Source organism: Elephantulus edwardii, unplaced genomic scaffold, assembly GCF_000299155.1.
Source record: "Elephantulus edwardii isolate Elephantulus edwardi_28Jun2011 unplaced genomic scaffold, EleEdw1.0 scaffold00087, whole genome shotgun sequence".
NCBI classification, from domain to species: Eukaryota; Metazoa; Chordata; class Mammalia; order Macroscelidea; family Macroscelididae; genus Elephantulus; species Elephantulus edwardii.
Window position 1 is genome coordinate 724,271 of NW_006399837.1, and position 15,890 is coordinate 740,160.

Sequence of the window (15,890 nt, forward strand, 5' to 3'; positions counted from 1 at the left end):
CCATCCATCCATCCATCCATCCATCCACCATCCATCCATCCATCCATCCACCATCCATCCACCATCCATCCACCATCCATCCATCCATCCATCCACCATCCATCCATCCACCATCCATTAATCTACCATCCATCCATTTATCCTTATATCCATTCAACAACCATCCAACCATCCTTCTATCCTTGTATTATCCATCTGTCCATCCATCCATCCATCCATCCATCCATCCATCCATCCATCCAAGCTTCTATCCAGGCCTCCTTGTGCGTCTGAATCCACATTTAGGGGCTCTGATGGATGGGCTCTTCCCTCTCTCTGAGCCACAAGAAACCTCCCTACCCCCAGGAGACTGAAGGGCAGAAAAATAAGCCCATATGAGGGTGCTGGGTCCTTCTGCTTATATTTGGCTTTTCTTGGATAATTTGAAGCTGGTCCAGGTAGGGCCCCTCGCCAGCCTCTAGGGTCAGCATCCAGGCTGACCAGTAGAGGCCCTCCGTGTAGACTTGCTAGCCTCTGGGCAGCTGTGCCTCTTTCCTGCAGCTGGTGTACCTCGACCCTCCCTCCCCACACTGCAGTTGGTGCTTCTCTGTTGCAGATTCCCTGGGTGGGGGCTCTGAGGGCCCATGTTTCTGCCCTACCCCCTGCAACCTGACCCGCTACGGGAAAGAAATCTCCATGGTTAAGATTCCCAACAGGGGCTCAGCCCGATACCTGGCGAGGAAGTACAACCGCAACGAGACCTATATCCGGTATGCGCACGCGCGCACAGGTTTGCATGTGGTGGAGACGGGGAGGGCTGCGCCTTTTTGCTCATAATGAGTCTTCTGGGAAAGAATGCCTTTCGCCCTTTCCTCCAACTGACCTTACTCATCTTTTGTGTCACATCCGGCTCTCCACGTCTGGAGAAGCCCTTCCTCATCCAGAAGAAGCCTTTCCTCTGAGCCCCGACAGCACCCTGCACATGCAGGGAGACCAGTGACATTGGTGCTGGGCCAAGGGAGTGAATGGGATGTGAGTGGAACAGGGTGGCACCTGGGGCTGCCTGGGTCCTGTGGATACATGATTAGGACCCAAACCCAAGACACACTTTGTAAATGAGCCCCTATCTCTTAGTGCGGAACGAATTCCAAGACTCCAGAGCTCACATGAGGGCAATGAGCTGAGGACCCCAGGTTTGGATCTGGGAGGGGAGGAGACAAAAGTAGACTCGGAGATCTGCCTGAGCAAAGGGCCGTAAAACAGTTTGGATCATAAGGAGCAATGGAGCCTGTCACAGGCAGCCTTGAATGTCTGGATGTGGAACTTTGGAGCAGATTGTTGGACAGTCGGGAGCCATTGAAGGTTCTTAGGAGCCACTGAAGGTTCTTAGGAGACATGGAGTGAGGCAAAATGAACAGCATTAACTTAAGGCCCAGGAGTTTTATTTCAGTCTCCTGTGTCCTCTGCTTTGATGGGAAATCTGAGGAGAATGTGAGTCTAGGCCCACCTCCACTCAGCCTCCGAGAACCTGAGGTTGTGGCCGCCAGCTTCCTGGTGGATGGGGTCTCAGACCAGGTTCTGCTGGAGCTGGCACGCCCAAGGCTACCTTGTACGGGAAAGTCCATGGATACCTGCTTCTGGTCTCCACAGGGAGAACTTCCTGGTGTTAGATGTCTTTTTTGAAGCCCTGACCTCCGAGGCCATGGAGCAGAAAGCAGCTTATGGGCTCTCAGCCCTGCTGGGTGAGACCTGTCCCCTGCCCCCGACTCCACCCAGGAGTGGGTGAGCCAGCCTCCTCCCTCTGACCCTGATCTCCTGCTCTCAGGTGACCTCGGGGGACAAATGGGCCTTTTCATCGGGGCCAGCATCCTCACACTGCTGGAGATCCTCGACTACATCTATGAGGCAAGAGTGGGAGGTGTGATGGGGGCTCCCAGCTGGAGGCAGGGTGAGTGGAGGAGGCCTCTGGGAGACACTGTAGGGGTCTGCTCAGGAAATCAAATTCAGGTTCTTTGCTCTGGTGACCTGGGCCCCCTTCACTCTCATTCCAAGGCCCAAGGGCTTGGAGGAGTCTGGGAAGCAGCAGGATTGGGCGATGGGGGAGTCCGGTGGGTATCTACTGGTTGGCTGGTGTAAGTGGGGCCAGGAAGGTCCTCCTTTCTATATCAAGTGTCCTGAGCCCCTTGCCAGCCCCCTTGAACTCCCAGGTGTCCTGGGACCGAATAAAACGGGTGTGGCGTCGTCCCAAGACCCCTCTTCGGACCTCCACTGGGGGCATCTCCACCTTGGGGCTGCAGGAGCTGAAGGATCAGGTGAGGAGAGGCCAGTCTAGGGGACACTGTCCTCTGAGTGAGCCCAGGCGCCCCTCTGGAGCTCAGACTTGTTTCTCTTGGCAGAGTCCCTGCCCAAGCCGAGGCCGCGCTGAGGGTGGGGGAGCCAGCAGCCTGCTCCCCAACCACCACCACCCCCATGGCCCTCCAGGAGGCCTCTTTGAAGACTTTGCTTGCTAGGATGGTGCTGTGTCTTAAAGGACCCAGGAATCTGGCTGGGGTCCATCCCCAGACCCCCCCTATTCCCTTACTCCTGGGACCTAGAGGCCTAGGGACAGCTCAAGGCTGTGGGAGAGGGGGGAGATGCCCAGTGTGGGGGTGGGACATATTTCTTGTTCTCACCACCCCCAGTGCCAGGCCGCTTTGCACAAGGGTCTTTCTTGTCTGCACCCACCACCCCAGGTGGGTGCCCCAGGGAGGGCTGGTAATCAGACCTGGGGCCCTGTGGAGGGAATGGGAGGAGTGGAGGGAGAGGTAGGAGTCCTCTCCAGTAGGGTGGGACCCTCTGTACATTTGTATATATTCAGGGTGGGGGTGGAATACAGATATAGAAGGCTGGGTGGGACTGTAGGGAGGGGTGATTCAAGGACAGCCAGGGTCCTATCCTGAGTATCAGCAGGAGAGGGGGAGCCACTAGGTCTCAGGGGCGCTGAGCCACCCTGCTTCCTGCCCCTCCCAGGGCCCAGCTCCTCTCCTGGCAGGGGGAGGGGATGGCCCAGCAGGCCTGGCCCAGCTCCTAGTTCCCCCTGCACCCACACCAGTGGCCCTCAAAATGGAGAGCAGGTGGGAAGACCCTCAGACCCTGGCTGAGCTTGGGGGTGGGGAAGGGAGCCTTCTCAGGCATCCCTCCCTCGGATCTGGTTTTGTAAAGTGCTGATGAAATTGGGAATAAAGCAGCATAAAGAATTCTCTGTGTGTGTGTGTGTGTGTGACTGAGCACATGCTGGGGCCTGGCCAGCTGGGCAGACACATGACTCCCCATGAGAGGAAATCAGGCCCAGGAGGGGCCAAAGCACCTCCCTCCTAGCCCCTCTTCACCCCAGAACCAAAACTCTAAACCTGTTACCCCAGATCTGTTCAGACTCATGGGCCTTCATTAAAACTAGGTGCTCCTGGCTAGAATTTTTAGGGAGGCAGCTCAGCAGGTACTCAAGGAATTGCTGCTAACTGGGTTCGATCCACTGACCTTTTCATTAGCAGCAGAGTACAATCCATTTGTGCCACCCAGGGTCAGCTCTCACCATCCCCTCGGTTACTGTCCACAAACGCAGAATCACGATTCCACACTCAGCCAATTTATTCAAGGCAGGGAGCTTCATCAGGGGCTCGGAAAGAAGCTGGAGGTGGCCCCAACCTCTTCTCTACGCTTTCCCTCCCCCCAAATCTCATCTGCAGCCCAGCCCCCAGGTGACCCGGAGGCGGACTGGCGTCCTAAGTACAGAGGCCACAGCCCAAATCAGCAGCGTCGAGGGGATAGGAGGTCGGCTGGGGCAGGGAGGGCTGGCTGGGGGCTCCTCCGCAGGACTTGTCCTGAGCCTGGGGACCCACGGAGCCAGAGGGGGTCAGTGGCCAGCCCTGTCCGGTTTGTTGGGGCGGGGCGGGGCAGCCCCCGGCAGCTCAGGTGCTGTTGCCCTGTTCCTGCTCAAAGAGCAGCATGGCGAGCTGCGTGCGGGAGCCCAGGCCCTCGAGCGCGCTCTGACGGCAGCGGTGGTACAGGTCCTCGCTGAGCCGCGCGCTGCACGCCTGTGCCCGGTAGCGCTGCAGCAGCGCCGGCTCCACCGCGCGCAGCACGTGCAGACCCGAGAAGCGCAGGAACAGCTCGTACACGTCCAGGCCCTCCAGCAGCTCCTCCTCCTGCTCGGTGGCGGCGGCCAGCCGCCCGCGGGCCGCCACGTAGTCAGAGTTGTAGAAGCAGGCCTCGCTGGCCGCCTGGCGGTCGAAGCGGCCTGTGTCCCGGCCCAACTCGGGCGGCCCCGGGCCCTGCGGCGGGGCCACGGCCGGGTGGAAGGCCTGGAAGTGCATGGGGAAGAAGGCCTGCCAGCCGGAGATGGCGTGCATGCGGCAGCGGTTCAGGAAGTCGGGGGTGAGCACCGTGTCAGGCCCGGCCAGCAGGAAGAGCGTGTCCAGTGGGTGCTTCTTGGAGAGCAGGTCCATGAGGCGCAGCGGCGCGGGCACCGCCGTCTGCACGCTGAGCCAGGGCACCCGCGCGCCGGGGAAGCGCCGCTCCAGCTCGGCCACGTGGGCTTTGACGGGCGCGAAGACGTCGGCGTGCGCAGCCCGCTGCGCCTGGCGAGGCTCGTACAGCAGCAGCAGCGTCAGCGCCGCGGCCGCGTCTCCGGGCTCCAGCGCCGCCGTGGCGAAGGCCTCCAGGAAGCCGGGGGCCAGGTCCCGCTCGGCCGCGGCCAGAGGCAGCAGCACGGTTAGACGCGAAGCCTCGGTGACATAGGGCACAGGGAGGATTTCCACGCGGCTCAGTGGCCGCAGCAGCTGGACCCGGTGGGTGAGGGGCCAGCGACCGCCCTGGGGGGTCAGTGCCTCCAGCTGCAGGTCCAGTGTGTACTCCATGCCCCGGGCCGGGTCAAAGCGCCGGTAGCCGTTGACCAGCTGCTGCTTCTGGAGCCGCAGGGCCGGGTGGTAGCGGCGGTTGAGCTCCTCCAGGGCAGCCCCGAGAACGTCAGCCACGTCGGCTCGGTCAGCACCGCGCAGCGGGCAGCGGGGTGAGCCATCGGCGCAGGAGAAAGCATGCTGCTCGGTGAAGTACTCCCAGCGCAGCACCTCAAAGCGGGAGGCTGGGCGGGATGGGGCGGGGATGCCCACGGGCCACGCGGCTGCCCGCTCGCCATCAGCTGCCAGGCGGCTGGTGTTCTGGATCTCCCACTGGGTCAGAGAAACGAGAGCGTCAGCAAGGCAGAGGCTGCAGGGGCCGGCCCACGGCCCACAGCTGGAAGGAAGGCTGGGCAGGAAGCGGGTGCCAGCCAAGAAGGCTCCTCTCCCCTCCCAGGCCTCCCCCTTGTTATTACCCCAGATGAAGGAGGCCTGAGTTAAAAGAGGTGCTCCGTGGAGAGCAGGTCTGCACCTCTCAGGCCCGGCCTGACCCCAGCCCAGGCTGTACCTGCAACTCCTGTATCTCCTGGTATGTGCGCTCCAGCTCAGCTCGGGCGAAAGCCTTGTGCAGCTGGTACATGTGTACGGGGTCGCGCACAGGGTGGGCTGTCAGAGTGCTGCGGAAACGAGGGTCTCCCTCCTGCACTGGCTTCCCGGGGCTCAGCTCCAGATAGCTGTAGTGCACACCCTGGGAAGAAGAGCGGAGTCCCGTGTGGGAAGGCCCACAGGTCCTGCTTCCTCCTTGCCTCTCAGTGAACACCTCATCTCCTCAAACTGCTGCGGACTTAGGAGACAGCATGCTCTGGGAATGGGCGAGCCTAAGCAAGCCTCTGCTAGCTCATCTGTGGAATGGGCATGATTTCACCTATCTCACAGAGCTGTCTGGAAGCGTAAAGAAATCAGCTAAGCTGACAACTAAAATGTTGCTGTACTAGCTGTCAGAGTCAATTTCTACTTACAGTGACTCCATGTGACATATTAGAATTGCCTCATTGCATTTTCTAGGCTGTAAATCTTTATGGGAACAGACTTGGAGATCTGTTCTCCTGTGGAGCCTCTGAGTAGGTTTCAATGGCCAACCTTAACTATTAGCAGCAGAGCACTTAAGTGCTGCACCACCAGGCCCCTTTTACTCTTACTAAAAGGTCCCCTTTTCCTCTCTAATCTTTTTAACAGCCACAAGCAAGAATTCATTCCTGTGGCATGGATGAGAGGCGACCTGATCACAGAGGTAGGAGATGACAGAACTAGCCTGTAGCTCCATGCTGGCTCGCAAGGGGGGGAATATGAATGAGAAGGCACCAACGGGGCCACCTCTTTTCCCACCTCGTGGTCTCCGGTGCAGCCCACACCGGTGGCATCAAGGATGCAGCGTCCCAGCCATTCATCTGGGTGGGCACTGACGATGTCGTTTCGGCAGCCCTCCAGGTGTGGGCGCAGCTGCTGCAGCAGCGTTCGTGATAGCAGCACCCCAAAGCCACCGTGGCAGTAGCGGCCTGGGGTGGGCTCCCCACCGATGAAGTCCTGGGGCCGGCCCAGGTAGAGGTGGGCAGAGCCAGCCAGGCTGAGGCGGCCAGCCAGGCGCGCCAGTCCGTGAGCTTCGGTGTAGGTGGTGTCGGGCACCAGGAAGAACCAGTCAAAGTCATCGCCGTACTGATCCAGCAGGTGCCGGAGGGCCAGGTGTAGGTGCCCGATGGGCCGCTCCTCACCCAGGGTCACCACGGCCATGCCTGGGGGTGCGCGGCGGCCCCGTGTGCCTGTCAGGAACACCACCCGCTCGAGCCGGTGTCCCAGCGTTCGGTTCACAGCCACGCCCAGCGTGGGCAACGTGGCCTGTGAGGTGAGCACGGCCACCAACAGCCTCTGCCTGATGCCCAGCTCCGTGCTGATGTAGCGGGTCCTGGGAAAGGAGACGGCATGAGGTTATGAAAAAGCAGCAGGGCCGACAGGAGGCTGTCACCAGGGTCCCAGCAGAGGCAGGTTATGTCTTTGCTGGGTCTGTCTCCTTATCTATCAGTAGAGTCATAAGATTTAAGGAAAATATTAGCCTTATTTAAGATAGGCCAGAGTTTCAATATGTTGTTCATAGAGTTACTGTGAATTGCAGTGGACTAGAGAGAGCCTAACAACAACACTGACCCTCAGATACCCGATAAGGGCTGCCATGAGGGGGGGTGGACTCTGGCAGCGTGCGGCATTTGGAGTAGGGAAACATTCATGAAGTTAGGAGCTAGGTGATGTGGGTTTAATGCCTGGCTTCACTAAGCGGTGGTTCTGCATCCTCGAGCATGTTAGTTCACTGATTATCTGGGTTTCAGTGGTCGTTAGGTGCCCTTGAGTCAAACATGACCCACTGCGAACGTGTGACCCACAGATCCGAACCCTGCCGTCCTCACCATCAATGATACACTTGAGCCCACTGCTGCAGTCACTGTCAATCCATCTCCCTGAGGGTCTTCCTCTCATTCAGTGACCCTCCAAGTATGATGTCCCTTTCCAAGGAAGAGCCTCTCCTAATAACACACCCAGAGTATGTGAGACGAAGATTTGCCATCCTCGTCTTCAAGGAGCACCCTGGCCACATTTAAAAGACAGCTGAACTAACTACGAGTCATACTATCTATTCCATATGCTATGCATATCATCTTCTCTGTAAAGGTCATTATACTAGAAATGCACTAAGGAGATAATCTAAAGGAACATATAGTATTGTATTTGGGGAAGGGGCAGGCTGGGGCTCAGGGGTTCCAGTAATTTACCTGCCATAATGCCAGAACCTAAATTGAAGAACTGGAATTTGAACCCAATGGTGATGTTATGTGCCCTGGAGTCGGAATCGATCCATAGCTGACCCTTTAGCCGGTTTTCAGGGGCTGTGAATCGCACAGAAGACTCCTTCTACAACCCACTGTTACTAAGGAGAAATTACTTCAACCCATCAGGGAAGCATTAATGGAATGAATACTCCCTTCCTCCCAACACCTTCCTCCTAAGGTGGTCCGTGTAATCTACCCAGGAAAAAGCCCTATGAGTAAATCGTAAGTTTTTCTTTCTCTGTGTGCACATCCACCCTATAGATCATTCATTTCTGGAGCACAAGAGCCCAGCCACAGAGCTAAGAGGATCTTTGGAGGTAGAGCACATTTAAGGGCAGAGGTGGGCAATTTCAGCCCAGCCCGGGCCAGGGCCCCGAAGGGGCCTCAGATGGGGACCGCAGCTCCAGGGGAAGCAAGAGCATCGGAAGTTATTCGAGCCCAAAGACTTCCTGGCCGAGCAGTCCCTTCCTTCCGGAGCCTGACCCGGCCCCCGGTGGCCTCGGGGCGCTACCGGTCCTGCGCTCAGGGAGGCGGGCCGGGCGGGTGGTCCCCTACCTGACGGCCTTTTTGGCAGCCTGGCCGGGCTGTGCGGGGCGGTAGGGCAAGACACGCGGCTCCCAGTTCTCCCCGGCGGCCGCGCCGGCCCCGGGCTTCTCGCGCTCCGCTCCAGGCTGCACCGAATTGGGTCGGCGCGCCGCGTTGGTGTTGCCGCGCGGCGGCAGCTCAGCGTCCCCGGGCTGGGGCGGCCCAGGGCCGCACGGCTCCTCCACCCAGGTGACGCTGAGCAGGCTCAGAGTGAAGCCCAGGGAGATGCCCACGGCCACGGGCCCCGCCGGCCGCAGCACCGACAGCAGCAGCGACGCCCGCATGGCGCACGGACCACCGCGGGTTCCCGGCCCCGGCGCCAGCGCAGCCCCCGAGCAACCGAGGGAGGCTCCGAGGGGGGCGGGCCCGGGGAGGGGGCGGATCCGGGGGGCCCCGGACCCAGCGGGCGGGCCCGCTCCCTCCCCGCCAAGCGGAGCCCGCGGCCCGAGCCGGGTGGAAGGCGCCGCGCGCCCCGGTCCCCCTCCAGTTGCGGTTCTCCGCCCGAGCGGCCCGGCGCTCAGCGGCCCAGCCTCCGCCGCCACCGCCGCTGTCCGACGTGTCAAGGCGCGAGCTCCGCCCCCGGGGTGGGGTCTCGGGCTGCGGCTACTCGGGAGGGAGGCGGAGGGGGCGGAGGTTAAAGGGGAAGGACCCCCGGAAGTGCCCCCTCCTCAGTGCGGGAGAGGGAAACGTCGGGGGCGGGGTCTCCTGCCTCCCCCCGCGTGGTTGGTGCGTCCCGGGTGACGTCAGAGGCAGCCCGTCCCTGCGTGAATGGTGCGCTCTGGGTGACGTCAGGAGCAGAGGCCGGAGCTGTCCATCAGCACCAAAGGCCGCGGGCGGGCTCAGGGCATGGGGCCGCGGCTCCGGGGCGGCCCGAGCACCAGCTCCTGCTCCTTTCCCTGCCCCGAAAGCCTGGGCCTCCGGAACACGCGGCACTGGAGTGTCAGCCGGAGTCGGATGCTCAGCCGCGACGCCGCCGCGCAGAGACAGGTTCCTCTGGCCCAGCAGCCCCCATCCCCTCACGGTGGACTTTTCCCGGACCCCAGTCACTTGGGCCCTCGGGTGCCCTGCACCCCCAGACCAGCCGGTCCCTGCACTGCCTCTTCAGCTCAGAAGCTCAGGTCACCTCCAGCCCAGGTAGATCTTGACAATGCCAGACCTGGCCGCCCACGAGTGTCCCAGCCGCCTCCTCGCTGGTTGCCCACTGCCCTCATCTCCCCCACTCTCACTCCGTTCCCCCTTTTAAACTTCTTTACTCAGTCTTCTCTAGCCAGCTTTTCTGTCCACCTTTGTCTTTTGACAGGGATGATGCCTCCAGAGTTGCATGATGTGGGCACTCCTTTGTCCACTGTATCCTTGTTAAGTTCTCCCACTTCCACTCAGACCCTTATCTCAGTGGAGATCCAAGACGCCTCCTTGACCTCAACTTCCTCTCTGTCAGGCTGACTTGGGAGGGTGATTCCCCTCCATTCCCAGCACTATGTCGGGTACTATGGCCACGCTCCGGTTCCAGCTGCTGCCCCCTGAGCCAGATGACGCCTTCTGGGGGGCACCCTGTGAACAGCCTCTGGAGCGCAGGTACCAGGCGCTCCCAGCCCTCGTCTGCATCATGTGCTGTCTCTTTGGAGTCATCTACTGCTTCTTTGGTGAGACACCCCCTGCCCCCAATCCCTTATCTGGGCTCCCCAATGCTTCCCTGAATTATTTTTCTGGGCACTCCAATTTTTTCCCTACTCGTTTATTTACAGAATTCGAATACATTGTTTTCGAGAACAAATTCTTTCCATTTCCCTCACCCCCCCCCAATCAAGTTGTACAACCTCATGATTAATCCCCCCTCTCCATGCACATCCTCATCCCTCTGCTTCCAGCCTCTCCTACCCCTTTTGGATCCTTATACTCATTCTACAATAATGGTTTTATACAATATTTATCCATGTGGGACTGAGTTCCAATTTCTTTTGGACCACCACTACTATGAGTATTTTCCTTTCTTCACTCCACACATGCTAATAGGTCAGTTTTTTTTTAAAGCAACCCTAAAACTGATTGAACTGACCCTCCAGTGGGTTTTCAGACACTAGCAATTGCACATAAGGAGACTGCCCATTTTTATTCCTGATAGATCAAGTAGACTTTAGACTTTTGATCAAACAGACTCTAGATTTTAGAAAACACAAGTCATTTCAGTAGACTTGAGTTTGAAACTAGCTTTGAAACTTATTGTGATGCCTTGGGTACATTAACCTCAATCTCCTGGGCCTCTGTCTTCTTACCTGAACAGTGAGAACAATGATATTTGTACCATATAAGGTTGTTGTGAAAATGAACCAGCATTCAGTAAATGGAGAGCCCTGATGATATGGTCCATAGGGAGTCATGTGCTGCTAACCCAAAGGTCACATCTCTTTGGTAGTTTGAATCCACCAACTGCTCGTCAGGCGAAAGATGAGCTATCTCTGTCTATGCAATTTATAGCCTTGGAAAACCCACTGGAGGGACAGGTATGAATCATCCCAACATGACAACGATGAGTTTGAGTTTGACTATGGAGAACATAATAGTGTTTGCGTCACTGAACTAGGCAGGCACTGAAAACATTTAGTAGGATGAATAAACATAGGCCTTTGCAACAAGGATTGCTGTCTGATAGGGGGAAAATGCCGAGCATATTCACATCTGTGATACATATTAGAGTGGGCTTGATGATAGTCATACAAACAGAGTTCGCCTACAAAGCAGGCACCACTCATCAGAGCTGTGGTGGATAGTTGTACAGGGAGTGAGCTGCATGAGTGCTTAACTGAATAAGCCAGAGGAGTCCAGCAGTCAGCCCGCACTCCACTTGCTAAACTTGACCTTAGCATAGGGAGTCTTGAACCTAAAAGTAGGCTTACTGTTTTAAAATTTACACAAAGGTCCCATAAAGGATAGAGACAGTTTGGAGTAAGCTCCCAGTGATGCTACATTAGGGGCGTGAATTCTCTGGAATACTCAAACACTTACTGCCTTCAAGTCTGAACTGACTCATAGCTGATCCTCCAGTGGGTTTTCAGTGGCTGTAAATAGCATGAGGTTGCCCATGTTTCTCTTGAGGAGCAGCTGGGACCTTTGGGTTGGTGGTGCCTTCCTTGCCCACTAGGCCACCAGACCTCCAATGTATTGCTCTCAGGTTGGAACTGACTCATTGTTGACAGACTGTCCATCTGGTTTTTAGAGGCTGTAAATGGCTCAGGAGGAGATTTCCCCATCTTTTTCCATGGGGTAGCTGATGGATTCATACTGTCTGCCTTTGTGTTGGTAGCACAACCTACTCACTAGGTCACCAAAGCTCACTATGGGATAAAGACCCAAATTAGGGGCTTCTAAGAGCATTGCGGGCAAAGGAGATAAAGGAGAGAGGGAGTTTTGGGCTTCAGACTGTGCAGAGGTGGCACAAAACTTGTGCTTTTCAGCCTCCACTGATCCCACCACCCAGAATGGTTGAGGAGGCAGGAATGGAAGCCAGATGGCCCCCCTGCTTCCACCTCCAAACTCTGGGCTGAACAACTGCAGGGTGGGTGGGAATATGTTCCCCTAAGGCTTTGGGATGTGTTTTGGGCCCCGATGGCATCTGTATCACATCACCCCTTCCTCTTCATATGTCTGTACCCACTCCCTCTGCATGGCGCTCTGTGCAGCCTCTCAGTCCCTCTCCCTGCTCCATGCCCCAGGTCTCCTGGAGGACTCGGAGTTGTTGTTTACACCCTACACTTTTACAGATCAGGGTCTGCTGGACCCTGATCCTTTCCCTCATTTCTGGAACTGATTTTCATCTTTATGACCTTTATTGTTGGCTCTCTCTGACATACCATCTGTATGTAATTTCCATCTTCCCAGTGTCTCAGCATCCACACCTCCATCACCTTACAGGTACTGACACCATTTGTCCTATAACTTCCTTTTTAAATTTTTTTTTAAACTCCATAACCACCATTTTCTCTAGTGGACTTTTTCTCATAATTCCCTTGACTCCCCATGACCTCTTGTAAGCCTCTCACTCTCGTTGCTGTCAAATCAGAATGGACTCATAGCTGACCCCCCAGATCGTTTTCAGAGTCTAAAAACTCAGAAATCACATGAAAGGAGACTGTCCATCTTTCTCCATGGAGCAGCTCTTGGATTCGAACCACCTGCCTTTGGGTTGGCAGCACAACTCCTTACCTACTAGGCCACCAGATGGCTCTCTAAACCTTCCCCCATCATTCCCAGCCATCCTTCATTCCCCCTCTATTACTTCTATCCCCAGTCTCTGTTTATTCCCAACTCTCTGATCTCTGTGACCCCACTGTCTGACCTCCACTCTCCCACCATGTCTCTTATGTCCCCATTTCTCTGGCCTCATGTTCTCCTCTCAGAACCCCCTGACTACTCTGAATGAGTTCACCTCTGTCCATCCTTCTGGCCTTCAGAGACCTCATCTGTCAGAACTCCTCCCCAAGAACCTTGCTTCTCTGTTCTCGTTCTTCTTAGAAATATTATTTGTATTTAATTTTTTATTGTGTTTTGAATGAAAGTTTACAGAGCAAAATGGTTTTCCAGACAACCATTCACAGACTAATCATAATACCCACATTGTAACTGGACTCTTGCCCTTTTCTCGAACCTTCCAATGACTCCATCTCTCTGAACCCCTACGACTGTCCACACACTTAATCTCTGAATTCTCTCCCCAAAGATTCCAATGCTGATCCTTCCACTACTCCAACAGCTTATCTCTCTGATCTGTATGACCCCAAAGACCCCAAGGACCCTATCACCTTTTACTTTTGGCTTCAGTGATTTCTCTCTGCCCCATGAAAGACCCCAGTCCTCCTAATGGCTCTTTTCCCATTGCCTCATTTTGCTCATCTCTTAAGTCAGTGCCCCAACACTGACGCCCCCATGACTACGATGACCCTCACTTTTCTGACCTTGGCTTCCTTGCCTCTTGATTCCCCCATCTCCTCCCTCTGGCCTGGTGTCTGCACATCGGCCTTCACTAGCCCCTGTTCCCCTCTAGGTTACCGCTGCTTCAAGGCCGTGCTCTTCCTCACGGGTTTGCTGTTTGGCTCGGTGGTCATCTTCCTGCTGTGCTACCGAGAGCGGGTGCTGGAGACGCAGCTGAGCGCGGGGGCGAGCGCGGGCATCGCGCTGGGCATCGGGCTGCTCTGCGGGCTGGTGGCCATGCTGGTGCGCAGCGTGGGCCTCTTCTTGGTGGGGCTGCTGCTGGGCCTGCTGCTCGCCGCTGCCGCCCTGCTGGGCTCCGCCCCGTACTACCAGCCGGGCTCCGTGTGGGGCCCGCTGGGGCTGCTGCTGGGAGGCGGCCTGCTCTGTGCCCTGCTCACGCTGCGCTGGCCTCGCCCGCTCACCACCCTGGCCACGGCCGTCACTGGTGCTGCACTCATCGCCACTGCTGCCGACTACTTCGCCGAGCTGCTGCTGCTGGGGCGCTACGCCGTGGAGCGGCTGAGGGCCGCCCCGGTACCCCCACTCTGCTGGCGGAGCTGGGTCCTGCTGGCACTCTGGCCTCTGCTCAGCCTGATGGGCATCCTGGTGCAGTGGAGGGTGACAACCGAAAGGGACTCCCACACAGAAGGTGAGAGGGCACAGGCCGGGGCTGGGACCACAGGGGGACAGAGGCCTCAGTGGGGTCAGGCAGCTAACTCAGGGGACAGAGGCCTCAGTGGGGTCAGACAGCTGACTCCCTCAGGACCTGCAAAGCCAGGACAACAAATAGCCCTCAGGCTCTGGGCTGACCCCTATGCAGGCACCAGGGACCCAGCAGATAAAACACCCAAGACTCCTGTCCTGATGGATTGGGACTTGGGGAGAAGACAGACATGTAAACATGTATATGTTTGACAGGACATGACAACAACAGCGTGTGTGTGTGTGTGTGTGTGTGTGTGTGTGTGTGTGCAAGCGCGTGTGCATATTAATACTGCTGATGTATGTGAGCACATATAAACAGTACAGCCATGGAAACAAATGGGACAATTCCCATTGTGTGGAGTGACATGAAAGAGGCACAGAATAGGGGGAAAGAGTGACCTATTACCGGTAGGGTGGTCAGTGGAGGGCACCTTCAGGAGGGACTTTTAAGCAGGGATCTCAAGGATAAGGACTCAGCCGTGCAAACGAAGAGGGCATGACAAGGGCGGGGGTCCTGAGAAAGGAACGGGTTGCCTTGCCTGAGGTCGTAGGGATGGAGGGTAGTATGTGACGGACAGGAGGCAGGCTTATCGTCTGGTTCCCCTAGGCCAGGACGAGGACTCTGGGGTTTATTGGAAAGGCACTGAGAAGCCATCAGAGGGTTTAAAGCAGAGGAGGAAAGAGTCCTGTTTAGCTTCTCACTTCCGCTACTGCATAGAAAGGATTAGAGGTGGCAAACAGGAGGGGGAACCCAGTAAGGGAAGAGCTCTAGTGGATGAGTCGAGGGATGAACTGGTCCAGGTGAGTTACCTGGAAAAGGGGTAATAGCTAGAGGAGGTGCCGGGGGTCCTGGGATCTTCCATAAAGTGTTTCAAAGACAGGGTCAAGTGCAGGGAGTACCATCTGGGATGTAGGCATCCAGGAAAAGAGGGGAGGCCTGCACAAAGGGAGTTTGGAGCCCAGGTAGAGAGATGGTGGCCTGGGGAGATGAGGCCTGCAGGCCTCTGAAACATCTGTTCCCCCTGTCCTCTTCAAGTGGTCATCAGCCGGCAGCGACGACGTGTGCAGCTGATGCGGATTCGGCAGCAGGAGGAACGCAAGGAGAAGCGACGCAAGAAGAGACCTCCACGGGCCCCCCCCAAAGGTCCCCGGGCCCCTCCACGGCCTGGACCCCCTGACCCTGCCTATCGGCGCAGACCTGTGCCCATCAAACGCTTCAACGGAGACATCCTCTCCCCGGTGAGCAGCTGGTTGGGCTCTGTCCAAGGCGGGCTGGCCTCTTTGAGGGGCTGGTCACTGTCCAGAAGTAGCCTAGGGTTGGCACCCCATTGTCACCCTATACCAGGAGCCTGGTGGGCCTGGTTCACACTAGGGAGGTGTCCTGAGTATGAGTTTTAAATGGGGCGGGGGGTGGAGCCTTGGGAAGTGAACTTTGGGTATATGGTGGGGTCTGGATCTGCTGCTGTCTGGGGTCTTGGGTTTGTGGGGTGCAGGGGCAGGCTGACTCTGCCTGCTGGCATTACAGGCAGGGTCTGCGGTGGGGCTCACACAGTTGTGCTTTCTCCCCCAGAGTTACATCCAGAGCTTCCGGGACCGGCAGACAGGAAGCTCCCTGAGCTCCTTCATGTCTTCACCCACTGATGCAGACTATGAGTACGGGTCCCGGGGGCCGCTGACAGCCTGTGCAGGGCCCCCTGTGCGTGTATAGCAGGACAGATGCTCCCCATCTGCTCAGACTCATCAGTCACCAGCTCTGCCGACCAGCCCTGTGGCCCCTGGCTGTCCCCTCCTTGGTCTGGTTGTGAGAAGAACACCAGCCTCAGGCCTGAGGAGACAGCGCCCTCCCGAGCTCCCAGGGGGCACCTAAGGGGTGTGAGGTGTGAGCCCCATTGGGGTGTGCTCAGGG

At 57.3% G+C, this 15,890-nt stretch overlaps 3 protein-coding genes across 3 annotated transcripts in view; 2 read left to right on the forward strand and 1 right to left on the reverse strand.

Annotated features, from left to right (window-relative positions):
* ASIC4 (acid-sensing (proton-gated) ion channel family member 4) overlaps positions 1-2,579 on the forward strand; it is a 26,769-nt gene extending 24,190 nt beyond the window's left edge. Inside the window, 5 exon segments of the mRNA XM_006890261.1 lie at positions 596-749; positions 1,630-1,721; positions 1,805-1,884; positions 2,187-2,291; positions 2,376-2,579. Of these exon segments, the coding sequence (XP_006890323.1) occupies positions 596-749; positions 1,630-1,721; positions 1,805-1,884; positions 2,187-2,291; positions 2,376-2,489 (545 nt within the window). The 3' untranslated portion in view covers positions 2,490-2,579.
* Positions 2,580-3,926: 1,347 nt separating this feature from the next.
* On the reverse strand, positions 3,927-8,598 carry CHPF (chondroitin polymerizing factor). Its single transcript, XM_006890262.1, has 4 exons — positions 8,285-8,598; positions 6,240-6,813; positions 5,422-5,601; positions 3,927-5,186 (listed from the first exon to the last, which is right to left on the reverse strand). The coding sequence occupies exons 1-4, from the start codon at positions 8,596-8,598 to the stop codon at positions 3,927-3,929; spliced, it is 2,328 nt and encodes a 775-aa protein (XP_006890324.1).
* Positions 8,599-9,096: 498 nt separating this feature from the next.
* On the forward strand, positions 9,097-15,692 carry TMEM198 (transmembrane protein 198). The gene is made up of 5 exons (XM_006890263.1): positions 9,097-9,448; positions 9,753-9,957; positions 13,353-13,928; positions 15,021-15,223; positions 15,555-15,692. The coding sequence occupies exons 2-5, from the start codon at positions 9,792-9,794 to the stop codon at positions 15,690-15,692; spliced, it is 1,083 nt and encodes a 360-aa protein (XP_006890325.1). The 5' UTR covers positions 9,097-9,448; positions 9,753-9,791.
* The last annotated feature ends 198 nt before the right edge of the window (positions 15,693-15,890 follow it).